Raw genomic sequence first — 27,335 nt, 5'->3', positions numbered from 1 at the left:
ATAATAAATAATATATTGTGTATTTATAATAAAACAATTAAATAATTCATTTGAATATAAATATTTATATACTATTATGGGTTAATTAGTGCCTTAACACATTATTATCAGTTTTTTTTTTTTGTATATTTGATTTTAGATAATCATTATGACGTGAGTTGATTACAAATATTTAATTGTACAATCTTTGTTTATTATTATAATTATTATTATATTTTTTTTAGATATTATATAGACGGTAGATATTAAGTATGATTTTTATGAGTTGGTGTATAATAAATTTGTGAATTAATAATAATAATAAAAAAAAAACACAAACAAACCAAAATTATTTAATAATGTATTTTTTTAATACCTATTCATGTATAATGATATGCATTTAAAATAGTTATACATATTTTCTTAAATATTTAAGTCTTAAATAATTTATGAATATGAATATGAAACATGAATATAAACAATAACTCAAAAATTATAAATAACATAAAATTTAGATGATTAAAAAAAAAATTTGAATAATCTTAATATTTAATAGTAAAAGAACTTACAAAATTTGATATAATATTGAGTCATTCGTTTAAGTGATAGGATAAAAAAAAGTTTCCAATGGTCATGTTCAATTCTTTATTTATCGATACAAAATATAATATCCACTGTAGTATTTTTAAATGTGAGATTCGTGATCAACTGAAATTAGAAAATAAAAATTATTAAATCAATATGATTTGTTTCAATTACTGCTTACAATATTTAGCGTTTGTTTAAACTAATATTCAACTGACAATAATATTTAGATATGATAATATTGTATAATATTTACCAAAAAATAAATTATAATTCCAAGAACGCACACTTGGTATTATATTACTTAATGTATATTATGTATTATTATTATCTTAGTAAATTTTAAGTTGAAAAATTAAAAAATTTTAATTTTAATATATACATATCACATTAATTATTATTATTATACAAATGATTTAAATCATTAAATTTAACACAATCTACATGACACCAGAATTAATTTTCATCACTAATGTCATTTGATTTAAGATAATTAATTAATAAAGGATTATTTTGCAATGATATGATACAAATATTCGGATTATATTCAATAATAAAACAAATATTGAAAAACCTATATTGGTAGATTCAATACAGAAGATACCCACACATTTTCATCACAAGGACATAAAATATGCAATTATTTGAGATTGTTTTATAATAAATTGTTTGGCTGCAATATGTTCAAAAAACAAATTAACACTTAAAAACATAACTTAATAGTGAAGTTCTGCTTTAACCATTAAAATAAAATAAAAACTTTCAAGATTTTATAGAAAAAAATCCCCCTTCTTTATACGAATACATTTAACAGACCTTTGGTGTAACTACAAAATACTGATTGTGCCTATCTTCAAATAACTCCATGAACAATTCCATCAATTTCCTTTCATAGACTTTATCCATGCCCTAAAAATATAATTGTATGTCATTAAATAGTTATCTAACATTGAATATTATCATAAATGTTTAATTTTAATAATCAACAAACCTGATTAATTTCATCAACAATTCTAAATGGAAAATGTGTAACTTCTTGGAGACACAACAAAAATATCGCTGTTGTCAGTGCACGTTCACCACCACTTTGGCATTTGGCGTCTAATAGTCTCAACGAAGGAATATCATTCCGAAATTGCACCTTTATCAATAGCCCATATGCTTGAAAATCGTACTATAAACCGTAATTTGGATTTAACTCATAAATTAAATTCATTGCTAATAGGAATAGAAACTATAGAATATTTACCCTCGTCACACCAACGTCTAATTCAATTACACCACTACAACCAAACGATAAGAGAAACTTTTGGAAATTAACACATAATAAATTTTTAAGTTCTTGTATTTTTGGAAACCATTCAGAGTATAATCTTTCAATTTCATATTCTTTGGTATGAGCACTCTGATTTAAATTTTCCAATGTCTTTTCTAGATTTTTTATTTTTATTTTACGTTCCTTGTATTCTGTTATTAACTATAATATAATCAATAAAAAATATAATTTATGTCTATTTATTATTGTTATACATTATTATTTTTATAAAAATAAAAATTTAGCATTTGTTTTCAATTTACTTGAGGAGCATTTTGATCAGTGTGAAGGCAGTTGAGTTTGGCTTTTTTCTCAACAATTAATTCATCTAAATCGTCAATGTCTTCCTGTTCTATAGCGTCTAATTTTCTCTTCATGGTTAAAAATAAAGTTTTATCATATGGAGACAATCCTCTAGACCAATGTAAAGCAACATCTAATATTTTCTTGAATTCTGATTCCAACTTTTGTATGTACTTCAGGTAAACATTGAAATTGTTCTAAGAATAAGATGCAAGTTATAAAATATTCAATTAACTAAACAAACATTTTGAATTCACAAATATATATACCAAGTTAGTTTCATAGAGTTTTTTTAATTGCTTTAAAACTTTGTTTTCTTCTTTCATATCAACGCAACAATTTCTAACAATAGAAGTTGAAGCAATCAAATCATTTATGCTTATTGAATAATTGTCCATCGTCTCAATAACTCCATTCATTGAATCAAAATACTTATTGATTAATTGCTAACAATACAAAACCAATTAATAAACTAATGAATGATTAATATTTAATAACATATAATAAACAAACCAAATTTTGGCTTGATAATTTAATCAACATTTCTTTTTCTGTTTTAAGTTCACATTTTTTAAACTCCACATCTTTTATTATTTTATCATAAGCTTGTTGTCTATTTTGAAATTTCATAAAATTTCCTTGTATTTCTTTTTTCCTAGCAATAAAAGGCTGACGACTGTCTTCAGTGATTCTGAGCTGATTATTTAATTCAATTTGTTGTTTTTCAAAATGTTCACAATTTACTCTAACTTCTTCTTTCCTGAAAAATTCACATTGACAAAATGTTGATGAAAACAAATAAATTTATTTAAAAAATATCATGATAGATATGAAACTACAATTTAGAACACTAATAATTAAGATCTGAAACTGTTGTATTTGCATATTTATATTGATTAATTAAAAAGATAACTAGGTAAGATACAAATTTAAATATGAGCCTAATGAGTTATTGGATCAAATTTGATTTTATATATTTTGCATAATAATATTTATATATTTTGAATTATCATACATATTTTGGCGTTTTTCAAAAATATAATGCATGTGTTGAGAACAAAAATAATATCAAGTTATTATTATTACCTAACCAAAGATACTCATAAAAAATCTATTTATATAATTCATCTCTATTTTTATTTTAACTATAATTTCTGTACAAGGCAATACTACATTTATGTCACAGACATTTTATCATATAAATATAAAATATTTATCATAGATGAATTTTTAAATAAAAGCTTTTTAGTCAGAAATATTTTAAATTACAAGTCATTTTTATATCATTTAACAAATGGTGAGGTCTTATAGATCAACTTAAAAAATTCAAATGGGAACCAACATTTTTTTTGCAATCCTAAATGTGAAGAACTTTTTTTCAAAGTATTTTAATGCTTAAAAAATAATATTCCGGAAGTAGCTTAAGAGTTTTTATGAAAGGAGTCAAGTGGTACCACATAAAATGTTGATCTACTACTTCGCTCAACTAAACTTTAAATAAACCACACATAAAATATCAGATAAATAAAAACTAAAACCAACATTTTGCATGGTATCCTTGTACCACTCTACTCCTCTCATCCAAACTGAAAAGTCTTAAAAGGCTACTCATTTGAATATCAATTTTTACAGATTAAAATACTTTTAAAATAATTCTTCATATTATAGTTGCAAAATAAGTATAGGTTCCAATTTAAATTTCTTAAATTGTCCCCAAAACAACGCCTTAAAATATCGTTAAAAAACTAAATATAAAAATTGCTAATCATTTTAGATTAATTTAAATAAAAACACTTTTGTAATAAACATTTTTATCAGTTAATTATATTTATATGCTAAAATGGCTGTAACATATTATGAATCACTTTGTGTATACCAGCTGCTATTGATTGTTATCATAATTTATTTTATTTTGTCTTTTGAATTATTATTTTTAAATTATTGTATAAATATTATTATTTTTTTTCATATACTTCATTTTTAAATAATTGTTAAAATATAATAATTTATTGTTAAAAACTCATTAGAAATATTAAAAACTGCCCTATAAAAATTTAATTTAAACAAATATAAAAAAATAAAATATACTTTTATTAATAAACTTTATAAATCAAATGTCTACATTGAATAATAAATAATAATACAGTAAAATTAGTAGTTCATTCCTATTTTCATGAAAAAAATTATTAATATTTTTATCAGTTGATTAATTTAATTTTATTTATATTTTAACCCAACAGTTGTGCATGGATCACAAGAAAATTGGTTTTGTTTAAATAAGTATAAATTGGTTAAAAATAGTCCAAAATTACAAAGAGCTATAAAAATGCAAAATTAAAATAAGTCATTTAGATTGATGTTATGATAATTTTATCATTTCATTTCTAATTTTCTTAATAATATATTTAAGCTAGGAAAACATTATCTAAGAGATTCCAAAAAAAAAAAAAAAAAAAAATGAAAATGTCATTAATCTCTAAGCACTACTTATAAGTAAGAATTATAAAATCACAATAACAATTTACTTGACAGTAAGCGATTTAATCAAATTTGAGTCTACAGAAAATAGCAAAAATTGTGACTCATTTGATATTTGTGTTTGTCGTGTGATTTTTTCTCCTGTATAGTTTGAAGTTTTTATATGAACTTGATCGTTACCTGTAAATAAAATTAAATAACATAATATAAAAATATAATTAATAATAATAAATATTTCAATTTCAATCTTGTTGTATTACCTGCAAAAAAGAACCCAATATTACTGGGTAACCTCTGCAGATTATTAATAACTTCCTTGGAACCAATAGGTATATTTTGCATGTCATAATTTTTAGCTAGATATCTCCGTATAACAGATGGAGCTTGTATCATATCTAATGCATACGTATAGAATCCAAATTGTCTGTTTCAAACATAAAAACATACTAAGTTTGAATACAAATAAATCATAATATCAAAGTTTGAATTAATAACAATTTTATAAATAATAAATTATAATAAAATTTATATAACAGAATGGGAAACAACTTTTTTTAAATTCATTATATTTTTAAGCTATTAAATTTTATATCTTAACGCAGATTATGTAAATTATTTGATAATTAATATATAACTTTATAATGTTGGCAAGACTTTTTTAGTATAAATGTTTCATTTAAAACTATCATTGTTTTATTAAGTAGGTACCTATTTTAATTGCTTACCTTAAACTATTTATATCATAATTTGGTAGCTCATTAATGTTAATATGGGCAGGAGGAGCTGAGATTGAATTTATTTTTTTCCAATGTTCTTGTTTTACTATTTTATTAAATATTGTCATATCTTCTCCATACTCAAAAACAAATGCAATCATATCACGATAATTGATAATGTTTTCTATATACTTAGCATTTTTTTGGTCATGAAGTTCAATCTATAATTATTATTAAGTGTATAAACACATAACTAAAAACTAAATAAATAATAAAATATTTTTTTTAATACAAAATACCTGAGTGAATAATGGTTCAAATACTTGTCCACGAAAAATTGTTAACTTGTCACAGTTTCTTAGCCATTTTATTGCTTTCCATATTTCTGGAAACTTTCTTTGCAGTAATTGATTTTTGCCATCTTCTTTTCTTTTTTCACGTTCAAGTTCTTGATCGATAGCTTAATATAAAATATAAATAATTCAATAAAAATTAAATAAATATTTAAATACAGCAACTATTACATGAAACTAATACAGCACATTATTTTTATTTAAATAGCATGAAAATACTAACCATACATTTTTTCAGTTAGACCTTTCAATTTGTTTTTAACACTCTCTAAGTTACTCCTCATAGGATAAATATTTAATTCAATATTTTTGATGTTTTTATTTATTTCGGTAAGTTCCATTTTACACTCTAGATAAGATATAATTACTCATTTTAATATCAAAAACAAAAAATGAATAATGAGATATTTAAGAATTTAATTTTACCTTCAACATTTAATGTTTCATTTTTTATACTCTGTAACTTCTCTTCTATAGATGATATGGACTCTGTAAGGTCTTCAACTTTTATTGACCTTTTTTTAACATTTTTTTTAAATTCATTTATATCAGATAAATGGCATTCAACAGCTCCGACTTGATTATTAAGTTTTTCTACTAACTTAATTACTGCATTTGCCTAAACGAAACAAATATTTTCTTAAATTATCCAGAATGTTATTTAGGTAGATTTAGTTAATTACATTCTGAAGAATGACATTTTTCAAATTATTTTCCCCTAATTTTTTATTTTTTATTTTTTCTCTTTGTTGATTGATAAGACTCAAGGCAACATTATTATGCTTCTTTGATTCTTCAAATTTTTTTTTTTCCTATGAACAAAAAATATGAGGATGAATACAATATAAAAGTTTTTTACTTTTAATAATATTGATTCATATCATTCAAAAAAATAATATGTTTGATATTTAATTTTTAATACGTTCAGTACACAGTTTTATATTTTTTTTAGTGTAAGTGACAGATCTACACATTTTAACACTTGGATAATCATGCCCAAGACCATTATTTCATCTATAATCAACACATTACTCCAAAAAAAAAAAATTAATTAACGTATTCATAATGACATATATTTTGTAATTAGTGTTGATTAAAAATATAATTTTTTAGATTAATATCATAACATTTTCAATAATTTTATAAATAGTTAAAATTATAATGAAATTCTTACTAAGTGGGCCTCACTATACATAATTTTGTGTACTAAATACAATAATATATACATACACCAGAAATCTGTTGCCAAGCCAATACATATAAGGTCCAACATCTCTTCTGTATCACAACTAATAATTGTTCTTCTAATGATTTTTTTTCGGTGAATGTACTGACAATTGTTTCTAGCCTATAAATGAAAAATGTTAATATTGAAAATATAAGCGAATGATATTAAGAGGATTGAAAGCAATTTTTTTCTGTCTTTCTGGTTCAACATAAAATTTATATGTTCTGTTTTAAGACAATAATTGTTCTAGTAATATGATAAGAATTCTGAAAAAAAAATTTGAATTTTTTCTCATATTTTTGATTTTATCTACTCAATTAAAAAATTGTTAAATCACAAAATTAAAAGCTAAAAAGATATTTAAATTTATTTCTTGAAAAAAAAATCAAAAATATGATAAAGTTTAACTGAAATAGATTACAAAAAATGTAAATCTTTAGATAAATTCTTTTTTACAGAGCACTTGTCATAAGAAATGCATACGACACCTGAATGTTTTGATTCTCGCATATTCCCATTAAAAAACAGTTTAATTTACTTCCAGCTTTATGCATAGTGCATACATCAGTTACTTTATAGTGAATAAAATATAGCCTATATAATTAACACAGCAAAATACATTATATTCTTATTTGGATGCATGAGCTGCATACTTTCTCATGCAACATACACTTTACTAGATCAATTAGTTCATTAGTAATAGAACCAATCTAAATATCTATGTTGCATATATAGTAAAAAAGACAGTTTACTACTTTCAACCCCTTAAAGGATACATGCTTACTTTAGATTTACAGCAACCTCTGATTTAATTCTATCTTGTAAATTCTTTTTATCGACATCATATGTAGTCATGCTACTAGCAAGAGATTTTAACTTTTCGAAATTGTTCAATAAGTCTTTATTTTCTATATTAACATAATAAAAGAACTAAACAAAAGGCATTTATCAAACCTTACAACATGTTAAAAACTTACCAATACTTTGTAAAGCATTAATCAATAAACCTTTAGAATCTAATTTTGAAAAATCTTCTAATCTGTCTTGTGGTAAAAACTGACATAAGTTATGCACTTTTATATTAAAGCTCTCAACAACATCAGTGTACTAAAAATAGAAGAAAAAAATGACAACATTTATTAACATTATACAATAGTACAATATTTTTTAATATTTACTTTTTTTTTTGTGACTAAGGCATTGTTGACATAATAGTTACAAGTATCATTGCTGGCATATATTGTCCTTTTTAAATTCACATTTTGATCTGATCTCTTATAAAGTTCTATAGAAATCTCTGCTGCAGATTTACCTAGTTTTACAAATTGACTAACCTACAAGTAATTTATACATATAATAGATAAATATAATGACAATCCAAATTAAAAGGTATGTTTTGATGATCACTCTTGTTTATTTTTTTCTTATATAATGAAATAATAATTTTTCTTTACATATTTATGATTTTAAATATATAGTTTGGAGTTTAAGATGTAAATAACGAACAAAGATAAATATTTTTCTTGAGCCAGTTAAAATGTTTTAATTAAATTATGATTATGTTACGTATTGACAAATATTTACTGAGTACATTTTATAAAAATTAAATTTACTAATTTGTTATGGATATTTTTATTACAAGTGTAAGTATAGGCTTTAAATGCAAATTTAAAAATGTATTAGAGTATAAAAGTCTTAACTCTAGTGTATAATGATAACTTATTACTCCAACATTTTAAGTTAACGATCATCAATTCTTAATTACTACCATCATTCAAACAATTTGAATGAAATTTACACATTAATGATTGGAATGAATCAGTTTTATAAAATGAAAATTATGGTGATAATTGATAGATACAACAGATAAATTCTAAAATATTAAATAAAACCAAATATTATTTTTAATCATTCCCTAATTAATATTATAGCTACAGTTTTATTCATATTGAACTTAGAGAGAAAATAAGTATTTGTAGGAGAAGGCAGCAATTACTTTGCTTCTCTGGTACCTAATTACACCTGTGTTATTAATTGAAGTATTACATATAAGTATAAAATTTTCTGATGATATTTTATGATGTAACTAAAATTATACTAACTTTGTCTCCTCTATTAATGTCCTTTGGATTACCACCAAATCCCAGTATGAGAGCTGTAACAATCGACGATTTTCCAGATCCATTGGGTCCAATTATTAAATTCAGTTTTGAATGTGGAGTATACACAACATCAGTAAAAGTCCTACAAAATTAAATATAAATATCTTTGACTAATTAGATAATAACTTAAAAAAAATACTTTAGAGTTCTTCAAAAAAAAAATTCATATATTTGTTGGAAATGGATATTAAGTACTTATATAATAGTACAACTCTTAACTAAACATAATAGAAACCAAGTCAAATTACATAAATACCTACATTACAACAATTAACAATTTTGAAATCTTTTAATACTAAATAAAAGAATTACTTCTATATTACTTGTAAATAATATAGAAATGTGTGTAAAATAACTGTTAATTTGTATTAGGTAGACATGAAACAATGGAATTGAATTACATGTAGTTAAGCGGTAAATAGTAAATTATGAGTAATTTTAGAAATCAACTTGATGCCTACAATAAAATTGTATTATTATATAATTTATAGTTAAATTAAATAAGGATAAGAAGATACTAGCAAAAAATTGAATCTACACGAGACTATTACTAATAATTTATATAATAAAAATCTAAAATAAATATGTATATCTACATAAAAAATGATATTTTAAGTTTCTGATAATTTACAACTAAGATAAATTCAATAGTTCATAAAATCATAACTAAATTATCATTTTTATGGGTTTTATGGATGTAAAAACCAACTTACATGAAATTCTTAAGTACCACTTTAACAATCGAACCTTCGACTTTGTGATCAACTTTGCGTTTTTTGATTGCAACTCTTGAATCATCGCCATTTTGGGAAGTTGATGCGATGTTTTCCATTGTAATGATTAATTAATAGAAAAATACGGAAGAATAAATATTTAACACTTGACGTACTAATAAAAAATAGTAAAATACTTGTCGAATGCAAAAATACAATACAAAATCACTAATAACAATTAAAGAAAAAAAAAATTAAATCTAAATCACGTCTAAACAAAAAGTTAAGCACAAAACCATAATTATTTGTAAAAGTAAGTTTTCATCAAAAAACAATCATATTGTATTATTTTCGATATTTTCCAAAAACGTGTAAAAACTATTAAAACTAATACGAAAAACAAAACAGCATTGTCAGAAGATAGGTGTTCATAAAAGAATAAGTTAAATCACGATTCGATTACGATCAAAACAAATTTAAAATTCTCGTGAATCGCTAAACGCTTTGAAGTATATACCCAATAATCGATATAAGTAACATCATCTCTCGTCCACCTCCATAGTCCATACAAAGTTGTCAAGTCTGCATTCTGCAATTTAGCGGCCGGTTTGCTTAAAAATTAAAAAGGAAGATCCAACGTTCTGACGAATTGATTAAGGTGAATGGCGCGAATTGGCAAACCAGTGTCGCTACATACGGTAATATGAAAATTATTTCTCGACGACTACTCGACCTTTGTATATTATGACCGAGCCGGTGCACGACGCATTTAATATTTATTATTTATTTAATAAATAACGATTAACAAAACGTTAAACAAAGTGTATCCATTTCGTCATGATAGAAACAAACACCTTAAACGTGACAATACATCATAAACCTTAGCTATATTATATTATGTATTAAAAATAGACATTTGACATGACGATAGCTATTTTATCTGTGTCCTGTTATCGACTGGTGGTCCGCTAGTAAAGCAAGTAAGGTTTTAATAAAAATCGCGACTCTGTTGAGAATTATAGATAAATTATGATAAATATAATATATTAATGAAAAATGTATACAATATTATGTACATTGTATGCTGTATAGGTGTACGCTAGAGCCTTAGATTTTGGAGGGAGTCGTGGCCGACGGGCGTCGAGAGGGAAATTAAAAATTGATAGTAAGGAGGTGACGAGGTGTCGTGAATTTGTAATTCCCACGGTAATGTGGTCGTGTGCCGTCGGTCATCGTCGTATTATTATTATTATTTTTATTTTGCCATAATTTATTATCTCTCCCGTCTCCGTCTACTCAGTCCACAGTCGGCACAGTCCTCAACACTTCCGTTCTGGGGTCCCCCACACGGCACCGGGCACACACCTTTCCAACTTCGACACCCTGTCCTCGCGTCGTCGTCGTCGTCGCCGTCTTCTCTTTTTTCGTGACGCGCGTACACTTCGGCGCACGAGCGCGCAACGTCCTTGTCGGTGGATTAATCATTTGTTATTTTTTTTATTATTATTCACTATCCGCCTCGCACAGTGTGTTCAAATTCGACAATATAATAATAATAATAATAATAATAATAATAATAAAGAAAAAGTCTATTATCATTAGTTCGATCACCTACTGACCCACCACCATCACCAACGGCGAAATAGCTACCATTTCCGCATTTGAGTCGTTCACATTTCACGCTATGCGCCTTCAAAATCACTGTCATTAACATCCACTACCTATAGTATTATCTCTTTGTTGTTCTAAGACGCTCGTTGCTCATCACCTGGGAGAGCCGACGAATTTACAACAATTATCGAGCTGATTGTAGGTAGTGGATTTCAAGAGTGATTACTTCGAACATTTGCCATTATAGACATCGTTTTGGACAAAGTAAGTATTTACCTAGCTGTCGTTCAAGTGCAATGAAATGCTCAGTCAAAATATAAAATGCGTATTATTATTGTATTTGGCTTTGAGGCCTAAGGTCACACACTATCTCACCGTTTATAATAAAGGCATGTTATATAATATATATGTTATAAATTATAATCTCAATTCAATAGCTATTGAACTTTGTTGCACCATTTATGGCAACTGGGAATGATGTCATCATTAGTATAAATTTCATTTTTCCAGGTATTGTTGTTTTAATCGAAATAATAAAATGTTTAGACAACACCAATAGTACAACAATATACCTAGTAAATTCACTTAGGTATGTCACGCAAACAAAGATGGAGATCAAATCCTGACAATGAACAATTGGATGATTCACCTATATCTCTTACTATAGAAACACTAACGGGTACAACATTTGAAATTACTGTATGCCCAACTGACTATATAAGTTCATTGAAGTCTCGAATACAACGTGTTGAAGGTTTGTATTATAATTAAATTTCTATTAATTTGTTTTCTGATATTCAATATTTTGATAATTATTCTTTAGGTATACCAGTCAACCAGCAACATTTGCTCCTAGGCGAAAAAATATTATCTGACCATACAACCATAGCTAATAATAATCTTCATGATGGATCAACATTGCGATTGGTATTGTCCTTACAAGGTGGACCTATTGGCACAAGTCGCAGAATGCTGCCCTTGGACAATGAAACTATTCGACAATTGGTTAATCTAAATAAGTAAGTTATAAATTTAAGTTCAACCAAATATTTACTTTATATGTAATAGTGTATTACATTACCTATATATCTACAATTATTATTTTCTTAAGTATTTTTAATTTATCTTTTATATAATCAACAGAAATTGATAAACAAAAAATAGTTATATATTACATTTGTAGGTACTAAACACGAGTTAAATTAGTAAACTATTTCTTTATTTAATATGTGATATTAATAAAGATTTTTTTTTCCAAGTTTTTAAGTTAAATTTCCCATAAAATAGAACTGTTGGTATTTTTATAATGCATAAGCTTCTGATATAAATGATTAGATAATTTTTTCATATTTTGTACATTCTAATTCAGAATAGATTTTCATAAACACATCAAATTATAGTGTTATCATGACTAATTTTAATTACTATTAGTCATATACCAATTATGCAACAATTTTAGACTTTAAGTGAAAAGAGTTATGTTTCAGACTTATTATAATGATTATTTTTTGATTTGCTTTCTTTGAATACCTGGGTAGAAAGAATGATTTTATATTTTTTAAATCTGCTTAATGATCGAATATCAAATGTAGTTGGTAATTGAAGAAGTTATTATTTTTTTTACAGATTTTCTATAGTCATAACAAAAATCTATACAGTAATGTTAGAAAAATGATTATTGACTTTCAGTTCTCTGAATTTTAAGCCATAGTATTAATTATATCATAATATAATATCTCTTATATAATGTTATCTTACATAACTGTTATTGTTAATCTTACAGAAAAGAAATATTAGAAGATGCACCTCCAGGTAGTAAGCTTGCAGTCTTAATATTTCGTGAAGGCGAAGTTATTAATTTGCTTCGTGTAATTGAAAATAGTGATGGTTCTTTAACAAACTTAAAGGAATCCTCTAAGTAAGTTTTAAAATATTTCTGATTTAATTTTAATAGTATAATATATGTGAAAAAATGTGTCTAGAAAAATATCTACTGTAGAATTACCAAAAAAGAAAAAATCTAAGCCATCCGTTGAAAATAATACGACATATCTTAAGATGATGCTATTGAAACATAATTTAGAAAATCTTTCTATTTCATCAAAATCTAAAGTAAGCTTAATTTTATTTAATACTTATTGTTGTCGTGTATTGCCTTTGATTACATCATTTATTAATATTAATTTATTATCCAATACATTTACACTTTTAGCGCCCAATATGTGGTCTACTGATAATTTTTAAGTTTAAACTCAATATTTGAATATTATCAATCAATTTTTTATACATAAAATAACATGTCCTTACTCACTGATTCATCATTGTCAAGCCATAACCATTGAAGCTATTAATATGACATTAGATCAGTTGTTTGATTTTGTGATAAAGACTATAAAAACCCACTTAGAAAGAATTTTCCTAAATTCATTCCTTAAAGGGTTATAAAATGTAAAAATAGATAATATTATTTTATAGCAAAATTTTTTTAACTTGGTATACATACTCTGTAATAGCCATTATAATTTTATATAATCTTAAGCCTACATTTTATTTTTGGTTAATACAATTCAATTGAGTATTAAGAATGTGTAGTTTTCATTTAATGGAATTAAAGACTGATTCAATTTTGCTGGCATTATTTGATTTGTCACAGACAACACCATACAGTATCAACCAGTATTTTATAAATATCTCACACTTGAGAACATTTTAAGTTAAAACCCACTAAATATATTATATTTATTATTTGTTTGTTTTTACTTATATTTTTATAAACTTTATTAAGGTATCTAAACAATGTATTGTGTAGAAACAATATAATCAATTTCTTCCACACAATTTGTATAAAGACAAAGTGAATTCCTGATACCCATTTTGTTTAGTTGTTTTTATTTTTGTTTGGTTAAATAATATTAATTTTAATTATTTATGGTAGATCTAATTACTGTTGGTAGTATACATTTTTATAAATAAATTGTACATTTATATCTGACTATTGAAATTTTATTATTTTTTAGACTTAGTACTAAATAAGTAAATAAAAATATACTCTTTACTTTCTTAATTATACAGTTTCAGCATAGTTTATAAAATTTACATTACATACATTTTATCATATAAGTATAAAATATTCATAATAGAGAAAAAAATTTAATATGAAATCTTTTTTAGTTATAAATATTTAAAATGATAAAAATTTTTATATTTTTTACAATATTTTAGAGGGGTTTTGGGAATCAGTTTAACAAATTCAAATGGAAACATTTACTTTTTTCAACCATAATATAAAACATTGTTTTAAAAGCATTTTGATTCATAAAAATTGATATTTAAACAAATATTTTGAGTCGAAAGTATTTAAAGTTTAAGTGAGTGAGTAGTAGACTAATATTTTGTGTGGTATCACTTCACCACACTTTCATAAAAACTCATAAATTACTCATGTGATTATCAATTTTTAAGTATCAAAGTATTTTGAAAAAAATTCTTCACATTAGAATTGCGAAAAACAAAAATATTGGTTACCCATATGTCCATATGAATTTTCTAAGTTATCCCACAAGATCCCACCTAAAATATTATAGAAAAATATTAAAATTACTTATAATTATAAATATTTATAGAAACAAAACTTTCATTTAAACATGTTTCTCTATTATGAATATTTATATAAAAAAGTTGACAGCAACATAAATTTTGAATCACCTCATGCTGCTGTAGATATTTAGTAAACTTCTCTTTAATCTGAACAGAGTAATGAATGCATTGGTTTTACAGTGGTGTGTGTGTGTGTGTGTGTGTGTGTGTGTGTGTGTGTGTGTGTGTGTATGGTTATTTAAAGAAACATAACAATAGAAAGTATTTTTCAATCTTCAACGCTAAAGAATTTTTCTGATAAAAAATTGTTTTTAGTATAAGATGCTACGAAGCAAAAATAATAATTTCTCAATACTGTTCTAAATAGTTAGAAGAAAAAAAAAATTTACAAAAAAAACAAGAATATTTACACAAAACCAATTTTTTGATAGATTTGATTATGTTAATGATCCTATTTTTTAATTTGCATATGTACATGGTTTATAATTTACTCTTATATTAATTATTTTCATCAATGTTATATGAAATAGTATAATATTCATTGTTAGTTTTTATGAGAGTTAAGGGAAAGTTACTTGAATGATTTTTTCACGCTCTACTTATTTGTGACTATTCACCTAATCTCATGGCTTAATTACATGGTAAGTTATTGTCCATCTGATGAAATAACTTTTACTCTAAAAGGAATAATTTAATTTACTTATGTTAACTTATAGTTAAATTTTGAAATAAAATATATAAACTGACCTCAATAATATTTTACCTAGTAATTAAATATATTATTGTTGAAACTTAATTTATTTGAATGTATATTATATCAAACAATATTAAATTCTTTTTTTTTTTTAAATTATAAAATTTTCCAGTTAAAAAGAACAAAACCTGAACATCGTAAATCAGCTTCAGCACCAGAAAAATCACAAATGAAGACTGAAAAAGATAGTAGCAAGCTACACACATGGAGATTACCTATTGTTCAATCAACTCCTGTTTTGGGGAAATATGTTCGTAGTGCTGAATTCTCAAGAATACCAGTTTTACCAACTATCGCAAGTACTACATGCTCGGAAAAAAATGCAAAATCAACTTCAACTAGACAACTTTGCCATATCATGAATGAACCTAGACATAGTGGTAGTACTTCAAGTATTGACAGGTAATTTAATATTTTAATGTACACTATTAAATGTATGACATAAAACATTAAAGCACTTTAAACTTATAATTTATTTTGTAAAGATTTGATATTAATGTAGAATAATGGAATAAATTAAAAAAATTTAAAAACTATAGTTTAAAATTTTAGGCTGAATTATTAAGTATTGTATTGTTATTGATAAAATGATACAATTGATTAAAATTACTACAATATTTATTATTTATAAGTAGAGCACAGATTTTTATGCACTAAAAAGTATCAAAATATGCCATATAATATACAGTAAAAATCATAATAATATGCAACAAATATGTAAGAAAATTATTTTTATTTATATAAAATTTACAACTTACAATAATTAATTACTTAAATAAACTATATATATAAAAAAAATTTTGTTTCAATATGCAATATATTTTGAATTTTGTAAAATATGCAAAACTATGCAGAAATATGAAAAAAAATTCCCCATCAGATTCAAATTGTTATGATTTGTGAAGATAACTGACAACAATCTAAAAAAAGTAAAAAGGAAAAAATATGCAATTACATAGAAATTTGCGCTCTATTTATAAGCTATAAAAATATCATTAAAATATGTTTTGATTTTTAGTATTTCAGAATCTGGTACTGACATTGATGTATCCAGCACAGATTGGTCTAGGCGTCCTAGTAGTTCATCGTTGGTGTTATCCCATAATATCCACATAAATGTTTCTAGACAAGCGTCACCGACTGAACAAATGACTGCCATGTCCTTATCCAATAATACAGGATTGGGAGCTATACATAGGATACTAAATAGATCAGACATGCCTATTCAACTTGATGATGAAGAACCTATGGAATCAGAAAGTAATAGAATGGAAAAAAAATCTCCAGCTATTGTACCTGAAGATCTGAATCAGGCTATACCTGATCAAGTGGTAGAAAAAAAGAAAAAACGATGCGCTCAGTGCAATAAAAAACTAACTATTAGTGCTCAGTATACATGTCGATGTGGACTTATTTTTTGTCCAGTACATAGGTAAGTTATAAATAAGTTTAATTTGTACAATTAACATTAGAAAATAAATCTAATTTATACTTATTCTAATTCAAAATGTTAATTTTTGGAGCAAAAAAAATAATTATTTATTTTTAAGTATAAATTAATTATATTATGTTTCATTTGTTTGTTTTTTTTTTTAAATTTAAGTTCTTAATTAACTTATTTTATTTATATTACATTTTAGGTACTCAGAATCGCACAATTGCTCCTATGATTATCAAAAGAATGGTCGCAACTCTATTGAAAAGAACAACCCTTTAGTTGTTAGACCAAAGTTACCAAAAATTTAATATGTTAATTCAAAAAGCAGAATACATATTAAATATTATTTTTAGATGTAATTTAATAGGTACTCGTGACTCACACAACCTTCTATGATTGTCTGCATAATGAATTATAAATAATTATTAAAATGCCTCGTTGACCCATTTTTCCGTAACTATGCAATACTTGTTGAGTAATTTGACTATATAATAATAACTCAAACATTGTTATAGAAGTGGTTTTTAAAGAGCTTTTTACGTGTTCTAACACCAACTTACTAATATAGTTGTGTAATGTTGACTATCTTTCATTTAAGCAATTTATTAAACTTATTATAAAATACTACTCATAATATAATAATTATAATAATAAATAATAATACAATTATAGCATTTTTGGTTGTTAGAATTAAAGTACGGGTAAAAATGTAATTTAACCAAAATATGTAATTTTTTTTTCCTATGACGTATTTTTATTTTTTTTTTTCTATAAATTTATGTTGCCTATATTTATGTTTGTTATAAGTTTATTAGCTCTTTAAAATATCTGTAACCTGATATGACAATAAGACATAAGTGGTGTATTGCAATGGATGTTGAATTAGAGTTGAAATAAAAATTTAGTTTGTGTTAAAAAAATATATAATACATGCATATAGTTTTATATGCACACATTTTTTTTTTATTATTATTATTATTATAATTAAGCAATACAAATTCTAAATTTAAAAAAAAAACACTTGGCTTTAACCAATACGAGTATTTTTACATATAAAACTAAACTACTTATATAACATAGATTATTTTCAGGGTAATATAATTGTGCTGTATTTGTGTTAATTACAAAATATTAGATAATATAATATCTATTTAAAATTTTTTGATTACAGTAAAAACTACTTATAAAAAACTTTGTATTCAATTTTTCAAACTTTTTGACCAAATGAAAAATTTTAGTCAATATTTATCGAAAAAAATCAATAATTTTAAATTTCTACAAATTACAAAAAAAAACCAATATTTTTTTAATTAAAACATGCATAAAAAATATTTTATTTATCTACTGTTGTTTTTGAATCACAAGAAATTAATATAATTGTTTTTTAAATATGTGAATATCCAACTTAGTCAAAATTTAAAGATTTGTATTAATATATATTTATTATGCATGATTTATATACTTAATACACTTTTCATCCTTTTAATTTAATGACCATTGTAATTTTAATATTCTTTTTATGACAAAATGCAGTTATGGCTAATGGTTGCTGGTTGTAGGGATGCAACTTATGATACTCTAAATCATAGGTATAACAAATTAAATATAATAAAATATTACCTATGTAACATTCTTTTGTAAAGAAAGGATTCTGTAAGTTTCTGTAAATAATCAACTGGGAATTTTTTATTACATTTTGTTCTTCAAATCTATAATACATCGTAAACTGTATTATAATTTATACAATTATATTAGTATAGAAATAATTTATTATTAAATTTAAAATTATTAATCAACAATAGCAACCGACAATAACGTGTTGTGTGCAAAGTTAATTTTAAAATAATTTACCTACTATAGTAATGTTTTACCCAACGGACAACATGCCAGTCATCCAAAATGTGCATACACGATAGCAGTTTAAACATACTCGCACGCACACAGTTATACATCACTATATAGTACATATTTAGAATAGTTCAGTCGAAGATATTTTTTTGGCCAAAAACTATACGTATTTGTATACATGCCTATACGCTTCTGGATCTCAGGAAAACAATTCAATGTTAGTACACGACAAAATAAAATATATGAATCAATACTAGTCAAAAGTTGTAGTTTTTATAAAAACTATTATTCTATTAATATAATCATAAAAAGAATTGTTTTATTTTCTTTAATTTTAAAAGCAAATGTGATCATTCCTTCATCTATATCATGAGCTGCTACTGACAAAATACTTATGACACTGCTGCATGGCTGTTGCAAACTGTTGATACCGGTAAGGCACAAAACAAGAGGCATTTTTTTTCTTCTGTTAATTATACATTATTATTTATGTTAGAACCAATATTTATTTCCATAGTCACTCTCACTGCCACCAAGCCACATCTCAATAAACAAACCATCAAAGTTAATTCTTTCTCGTTTTGAATATGATTGATGGACTCCTATACTACTCCTAATGAATTCTATCCTCCCTGGGCGTTTTCACTCTTCATTTAACTTTGAACCTCTACGTTTTAAAATAATTTACATTGGCTGTATAATTACTGATTAGCATGAGGGTATCATTACAATAAGAGCTATTGTAATTTCAAAAATATTTAGTGTTAAATACTACTAAAATACCAAAAAAGAATTATAATGATAAATTGAATTAATAAAGGTTTTCAATTCCATATTTATTGTTTTAAGAATAAGATAAATTATCAATTATTGTTATACACTTAAAACCTTAAATAAATTGCTACTGCATAAATTGATTAACTTATGAATGATTAAAAATTATAAATTTTTTTTTTCGGACTGTTGTAGTATTATATTTGGTGCATTTATGACAAACTGAGTAATGTGAGTTTTTCGTTGAGTTCTAATTGGGTCTTGGTCAATTGAGATAAAGTAATAACCATCAACAAATCCTAAAAAAAATATGTACATATTATTATTAGATCTATTAAAATAAGGTTAAACAAAGAATACAAATAATTACCTTAACATTAGAATTAAACATTTCTTCAAATCGTTCAGGTGTCACATGAGGTACACTATGCATAAGATCAAGTAATATACGACCGATATGACTGTTGTCAGCTGCATTACAGTCACTTGATGCTAACACCTTATCAATGTATGATAAAACTACCTCTAAAAGATCAGAGATTTTTGACGATGCTTCTTCTATTTGTACCAGCTCAGGGATTGGTTCTTGACATTTTTGTCCAACAGCTACAGTTTTCTGGCACAAACTTACTAAAAAAAAAAAGCACAAATAAATAACTAAAATTAAAATTATAACAAAACAATGCAATATTGCCAATAAACTTAAACAATAAAAGTGTAATTCTGGATTTTTATTAATTCTGAGGTAACTTCAGTAAGATAATACTTCTAAATTTATAAAATACTGTCCTAATAATTTATATCAGTATTTATAATGCCATTATTAAATTACAAAAATTCTCAGTTAAAAAATTTAAAAAAAATAAGATAAATGTATATAAATATTGACATACATCCAACTGTTTCAGGTTGATAACATGTAACTTCAATTGGTACATTAATAAACATATTTCCAGTTTTTCCTCCGGGAACACCAATTTGTGTGCTGTAATAAAACATTATAAATTAAATAAAGGTATGTAAATAATCACACAAAATAAATAGAAACAAATAAAAACAAAATAGGTTCAGAAATTAAATTTAACACATCAGTCACACTTGCCAGCAGAATTGCAGTTATAGTTGATGTACTTTTTTATTAATACTAAAACTAATAGCTTACCTGATGTATGCTTTTAATCCCATGTTATCGTTTTTCAATGTTGTATCCAAAGTTATGTGTACTGGATTGTTACATTCCATCAAGTAGTATTCGTGTATAGTTGATGAATGTGTAGTTACTTCATTACCAGTAGCCCACCATCCAACAATTTGTTCAGATCTATTAACTTTTTGATTCATTTTAAACATATCCGCTGCATACACAATATCGGCTTCCACCTTAAAACAAATAAAAGATTACAAGTTTAACTATCAAAAGAAAATTTAGGGGAATGTACTAACAGTGTCTTCATATTCTTTATGAGGGACACCAAAAGAATTGGTCACTTCAACTACACCTTTGTCGACCGTACCTAGAATAAAAGAAATTAATTACGATAGGCCAGAATATTTTGTATTTCGTTTATTTAATGTACTTACCCATCAATGTTCCAATTACTCGATGTGCATCAATATTTCTACGTTCATACGCATCCACAATTTGAAACAACACAACAGGGTGCACTTTAACTTTTAAATTTAACGCCATTATAATAATCAAAATAATTAAATTACTGCAATATAAGTTAATTTAATAATTAAAATTAGTAAAATATTCCTTATAGAATTTTACGTACAAAAAATTCTTTATTTACATGAAACAAGAAAAGAATGTTAGAATTTATTTTGTGGTTATGACAGACGATCACGCCGTTTTGTTACCGGGTACTCCTTTAAATACCAGATTGACGTGGTAACTGACAACACTACATTGATAACAAATTGAATTGATAATAGTAAAAAGGTATTTTATTTTTTATTTTTAATTGTTATTATAAAAACTTAAAACATTAAAGTGTTCATTTAAGTATTTTAAAATTATAAACCATTACATTTCATGTTTTTACTGAATTTATTAATTTAAAAATTAACAAAAATATGTTGTTTTAAGTGTTAAAATTTATTTTTGGTATCAAACATTTGGATTTACCTAAAAGTAAGTGTATTATAATATATGTATTAAATTTTAAATTCTATTAAGATTTCAATAAAATATTATGTTGTTGAAATGATTATGGCATTCATAGTGAATCATAAACATCTATGCAGTAAATAAAATTTCTACATAGCTTATATAATTATATATCAATTGTATTTTTATTATATTCCTCTAACTTAAATAGTAGCAACCTGTTTATTAATTGTTTACTTGTATTATTAACTATATAGTGTTTAAATGTCTTGAGTAGTTATTAAATAATTTTGAAAATCAATCAAAAATGTTAAGTTTTTGAAGAACTGTAGGTTCAGGTTAACACATTTGTGTACAACTACTGCTATAGCAGTAATTTAAAAAGTTGATGTACATACATCACTACTGTTATGGTAGTAATGATTTCAATGGTTTCATATAAAAAAGCATGTTTTACTGCCCCCCTGCAAAACTTTAGAACACTGGGCATTGTATTAAATATGTGTTATTTTTAATTTTATTTATTGTCCCTCTTTCTTGGGTATTTCCTTAAACCCTGCATTTAATAAAATTTTACTAATAATATAGCTAAATCATAAGTTATACAAAATAAACCAGGTTGAGTTAAATTATTTTTTTTATTTACTATTTCCTATTTATTATTTTATTATTTTAAAAATATAATCATACCGCTATAGCAATAATATTTATATACATTTTTGAAAGTAGTTTCTTTTCACTTCAAAAATGTCAACTGTCCATGAATTTGTTCAAAATTAGAATATGTTTGTACCATTTTTATCGTATAATAACTAGTAAGGATTTTATGTCAAAACAATAATTTAAACATCTAAATATTAGTTTAAAGTAGGAAAATTAATTAAAAGCTTTACAATTTTATAAAATACTGATATACTTTTATATTGGCTTAGACTAGTGTTGGTTGTACTTCAACACAAAAACTATTTTTCTCACATATTAATCTTAATTAACTGTTTTTTGTATTGTTTTAGGTGTTATATCCAGTTTTAAAAATTAATATGCATGTATAGTTGTATCAAGATTGCAAGATCATTTTATAAGTCTAAAGAAATTTTAGTAATGATATCAATATTTCTTGAATAAATTCTTACATAATAAAACACCAACGATTCAATAAAAAAACAAATTATGATGTCTTCAATTCGGGATAAACAAATTGCTGCGTTGAAGCAAATGCTCAACTTAAATAGTCCCGAATATAAAGATAATGGCTCAGAACCTGTATGGAAAGTACTTATATATGATCGCCGTGGCCAAGACATTCTATCACCATTAATTCCAATCAAAGAATTACGAGAATGTGGTGTAACATTGCACTTAAGTATTCATTCTGAACGAGACCCTATTCCTGATGTAGCAGCTATTTATTTTTGTATGCCAGATCAAGATAATCTCGACAGAATAGCTCAAGACTTTCAAAATAATGTGTATGAAAAATATTATTTAAACTTTATCTCAGCTATTTGTCGTCAAAAACTTGAGGATTTGGCTAGTTCAGCATTACAAACTGAAAATGTTAGTCATGTTCATAAAATTTATGACCAATATTTAAATTTTATTTCTTTGGAAGATGAATTATTTATATTAAGCAATCAAAATGCTCAAGCAGTATCATATTATGCATTGAACCGTGCTGATGCAAAAGATACTGATGTAGAAGTGATGATGGATAACACTGTTGATGGTTTGTATTCAGTTTTTGTAACACTTGGAACATTACCTATTATTCGTAGTGCTCGTGGTAATGCTGCAGAAATGGTAGCTGAAAAATTAGATAAAAAATTAAGAGAAAATTTAAGAGACACTAGAAATAGTTTATTCTCATCTGAGAACTCTGGAATTTATAATTTTCAACGACCCCTATTAGTTGTACTTGACCGTAATATTGATATGGCAACACCTCTACATCACACATGGACTTATCAAGCATTAGTACATGATGTATTAAAACTAAATTTAAATAGGGTTACAGTAGCTCAAGAGCAAAAGAAACCTAAAACTTTTGATTTAGATCCAAAAGATTCTTTTTGGATAACTCACAAAGGAAGTCCATTCCCCACAGTAGCAGAATCAATTCAATCTGAACTAGAACATTTAAAAAACTCTGAAGAAGAAGTCAAACAGTTAAAAGAATCTATGGGTTTAGATGGCGAAAGTGATGTAGCTTTAGCCATGATGAGTGATAATACTGCGAAACTGACATCCGCTGTTAACTCATTACCACAATTATTAGAAAAAAAAAGATTAATAGACATGCATACAGATTTAGCTACTAGCATTTTATCTGTGATTAAATCGCGACGTTTAGATTTACTATTTGAATTTGAGGAAAAAGTAATGAGCCAAGCATCTTTAGATAAACAAATATTGGATATCATAAATGATTCAGAAGCGGGAACTCCTGAAGACAAAATGAGATTATTTATAATTTATTATATCTATACACATTCCATATCAGATTCAGACATAGATATGTATTCATCGGCTTTAGAGAAACAGGGTTGTGATCTTAGCCCACTTAAATACATTAAAAGATGGAAAATGTTTTCTAATATCACAGCAACACCAAATCAGTATGGAGGTGGTACTAAATCTGTTAATATGTTTGAAAAATTACTTTCTCATACTTCTTCATTTGTTATGGAAGGAGTAAAAAATTTAGTAGTTAAAAGACACACGTTTCCTGTAACTAGAATTGTTGATGAATTATTAGAAAATAAACAGTCATCTGGTACATCAGATGAATTTCGTTGTTTCGATCCAAAACAGCTACGTAATTCTGACGGATTTAAGTCAAAAAATAATTTTAGTGAGGTTATAGTGTTTGTAGTTGGAGGAGGCAATTATATCGAATACCAAAATTTATTGGAGTATGTAAAAAATAAAACTGTGTCACCTGGTTTACCACAATTAAAAATTGTATATGGATCAACTGTTGTGAACAATGCACCAGAATTCTTAGAACAGCTATCATTATTGGGACAAGAATTAAACTAATTTTATTTATAGCATAATATGTAATTACTTTATTTTTTTATATTAAATTCATATTTATATATTATAATATATATATTTATGTATTAAGATTAATTTATATTATAATAATTGTTATTGTCATTTATCAAAAAACAAATTTTAAAAATTATATTAGATGAATAATATTATTTAAACATGATTTTAAATACCTACTTTAAACTATCAGCTGTTTAGTGTTTAATATGGTTATGGCATTAAAGATCAACTTAACATATTTTATTCAAATCTTATTGATTTGGATAAAATTAATTAACTATGGTTTTTTGGGTACCTAGATTTTTAGTAAATTTAGTTACGTCTTGACAATTATGGCTGGAAATAAACGACCTGGGTAAACAGAGTAAATTATTTAAAAAATAAATTATCAATCATAATTTACTGTTGTGTTATGATTTATTTATTTAACATTATACAAAAAAAAAAAAATCATAATATTTCATTATTAACACTATTCCTATGTTATTTTGAATAATTAATTTAATTATTATACTTGTTTCTTAAATTTTAATTTGGGGTGTGCTCATCAATATACCTTACACCTTGATACCTTTATGATTAATAGAAAATTGGAGATTACTACTAAATACAGAATTTTTTAAAAGGATATCGCCGTATGAACAAGTGCTTGATACCTAGTCAGTCGTCACATAGTAAATTTACGAAACAAGTTTTTTCTGCGTTTTTTACAATCTATATTGATTATTGGAGCGAATTTTACTTTTATGTGTGATATTTCTCTAACATTAACTAAAATTTTAATAAACTGCATTCCATAGTAACAATCAGAATGTTGATTATAACACAAACGAATTTACAACACATGCGAATACGTCGAGTACGACGTTTTCTTAATCTAAACCGTCGTAAAAATTAATCAAACAAATTACAAAATTTAATAGAAAAACCGAAAAGTTACTCTGCTGTATAAGTAATAGGTATCTAGTTTAACCTCGTAATCGAGACATAGATATTAATTTGGTGAATGAGTTAATTTTGAATTTAATGATAAATCATTAAATACAAAAACGTCAAAAACTGATCCTGAGCGGAGGCTGGAGACAATCTGTCGGTTGTTAACCTTTTAATACATAATATAATACTATGTAAATTGTATTACACATAAAGGTATCTGCATTGATATTAGTTGATTTTAATATTATTTAATATAGTTGGATGAATTATTTTTTTTCAAAAAAGATCATATTCATTAAATACGGTGTGACATACTCGTAATTGGAAATTGTTAACTATTCAGTGAAATTAAAATAAAATTAATATAATATATCCTTTCTTAAGAAGTAACTATATGATTATACAAGCTTTATCTTATGATATATTATTCTATAGGTGGGCATAATAGTAGAAAATAAATAAAAAATATATTTTTTCCATAGTCTTATTTCAGCTATTTCTGTCATATTATTTCTATAACATTTAAGTAGGTAGGTAATTATTATTTGATTGTATTTTTCGATATTAATTGAATCAAATAGAATTGATACAGTAACGGTTTTTAATTACAATATAATAATAATCACATTTTTAAAAATCTTAATACATTTAACAAAAAATAAAAATACTTTGAAGATGATTTTTAATAGAAAATTGGATTTCATTGGTATTTACTGTAAATAAAAAAAATGGTCAAACAATTTTTAAATGTTTATAACTTTTTTATTTAATATTTCCTTTACACATAAAAAATATCTGTGTATACTGGCTTATTTAATAGTGTTTATTTTATGTTTCATGATCACGTAAAATTAACATTTTATCTGGGTGCAATTACAGTAAAATAATGTATTTAGTAATTTATAGTACAGAATACAATTTATTGTAAAAATGATGCCAAAAATAAATAATTAATTAATAATGTCATAAATGTACCCATTACAACGTATAATCGTACCATAAGTCTATTTAGTACCCGCTACGCGATCGTAAAAACATTTTAAAATAAATAATACCTAGTAATAAATAATAACGTGTCTAGTTTCATTGTAAGTTGATATTTTGATTTACATTTGGCAACATATTATGATGGAGTTTCCAATATTTTTAATACTGAATGATTCGTGTATCAAACAACATTGGTTTTATTGAAATTTTATTTATAAGATATACTAACATAAAAAAATTACAATATACGTTTTATGGTGATTTTAACATTTTTTTTTTTTTTCCGGTAATTGCTAACAAAGTAACAGAGTTGTCAAAAGAAAAAAGTACACGTACCTATTTAATGTTTATGAACGAGGGGCAGGTCATAATGCAATAGGTGATATTAATT

The 27,335-nt window shown here is 24.9% G+C and overlaps 4 protein-coding genes across 4 annotated transcripts; 2 read left to right on the top strand and 2 right to left on the bottom strand.

Moving 5' to 3' along the window:
* Positions 1 to 515: 515 nt before the first annotated feature.
* LOC112593341 (structural maintenance of chromosomes protein 5) lies at positions 516 to 10,029 on the bottom strand. Its single transcript, XM_025337729.1, has 20 exons — positions 9,833 to 10,029; positions 9,060 to 9,201; positions 8,136 to 8,291; positions 7,935 to 8,064; positions 7,742 to 7,865; positions 6,960 to 7,077; positions 6,413 to 6,541; positions 6,156 to 6,348; positions 5,953 to 6,078; positions 5,676 to 5,836; positions 5,386 to 5,597; positions 4,921 to 5,084; positions 4,708 to 4,840; positions 2,696 to 2,942; positions 2,452 to 2,628; positions 2,143 to 2,379; positions 1,814 to 2,041; positions 1,556 to 1,738; positions 1,381 to 1,473; positions 516 to 687 (listed from the first exon to the last, which is right to left on the bottom strand). The coding sequence occupies exons 1-20, from the start codon at positions 9,949 to 9,951 to the stop codon at positions 625 to 627; spliced, it is 3,135 nt and encodes a 1,044-aa protein (XP_025193514.1). The 5' UTR covers positions 9,952 to 10,029; the 3' UTR covers positions 516 to 624.
* Positions 10,030 to 11,128: 1,099 nt separating this feature from the next.
* Positions 11,129 to 18,183, top strand: LOC112593342 (AN1-type zinc finger protein 4-like). Its single transcript, XM_025337730.1, has 8 exons — positions 11,129 to 11,707; positions 11,954 to 12,197; positions 12,267 to 12,462; positions 13,227 to 13,361; positions 13,426 to 13,555; positions 15,907 to 16,196; positions 16,813 to 17,226; positions 17,435 to 18,183. The coding sequence occupies exons 2-8, from the start codon at positions 12,035 to 12,037 to the stop codon at positions 17,538 to 17,540; spliced, it is 1,434 nt and encodes a 477-aa protein (XP_025193515.1). The 5' UTR covers positions 11,129 to 11,707; positions 11,954 to 12,034; the 3' UTR covers positions 17,541 to 18,183.
* Positions 18,184 to 19,983: 1,800 nt separating this feature from the next.
* LOC112593137 (eukaryotic translation initiation factor 3 subunit F-1) lies at positions 19,984 to 21,661 on the bottom strand. The gene is made up of 6 exons (XM_025337444.1): positions 21,436 to 21,661; positions 21,298 to 21,368; positions 21,017 to 21,234; positions 20,748 to 20,839; positions 20,225 to 20,484; positions 19,984 to 20,153 (listed from the first exon to the last, which is right to left on the bottom strand). Exons 1-6 carry the CDS (start codon positions 21,542 to 21,544, stop codon positions 20,067 to 20,069), a joined length of 837 nt encoding a protein of 278 aa, XP_025193229.1. The 5' UTR covers positions 21,545 to 21,661; the 3' UTR covers positions 19,984 to 20,066.
* A 247-nt stretch (positions 21,662 to 21,908) lies between these two features.
* On the top strand, positions 21,909 to 25,052 carry LOC112593100 (sec1 family domain-containing protein 1). The gene is made up of 2 exons (XM_025337375.1): positions 21,909 to 21,991; positions 22,981 to 25,052. Exon 2 carries the CDS (start codon positions 23,138 to 23,140, stop codon positions 25,004 to 25,006), a length of 1,869 nt encoding a protein of 622 aa, XP_025193160.1. The 5' UTR covers positions 21,909 to 21,991; positions 22,981 to 23,137; the 3' UTR covers positions 25,007 to 25,052.
* Positions 25,053 to 27,335: the final 2,283 nt, after the last annotated feature.

This window comes from Melanaphis sacchari, unplaced genomic scaffold, assembly GCF_002803265.2.
Source record: "Melanaphis sacchari strain LSU unplaced genomic scaffold, SCAv2.0 Contig1_pilon_pilon, whole genome shotgun sequence".
NCBI classification, from domain to species: Eukaryota; Metazoa; Arthropoda; class Insecta; order Hemiptera; family Aphididae; genus Melanaphis; species Melanaphis sacchari.
The sequence above is the reverse complement of the archived record's forward strand: the minus strand, read 5'-3'. Positions and strand labels throughout refer to the sequence as shown.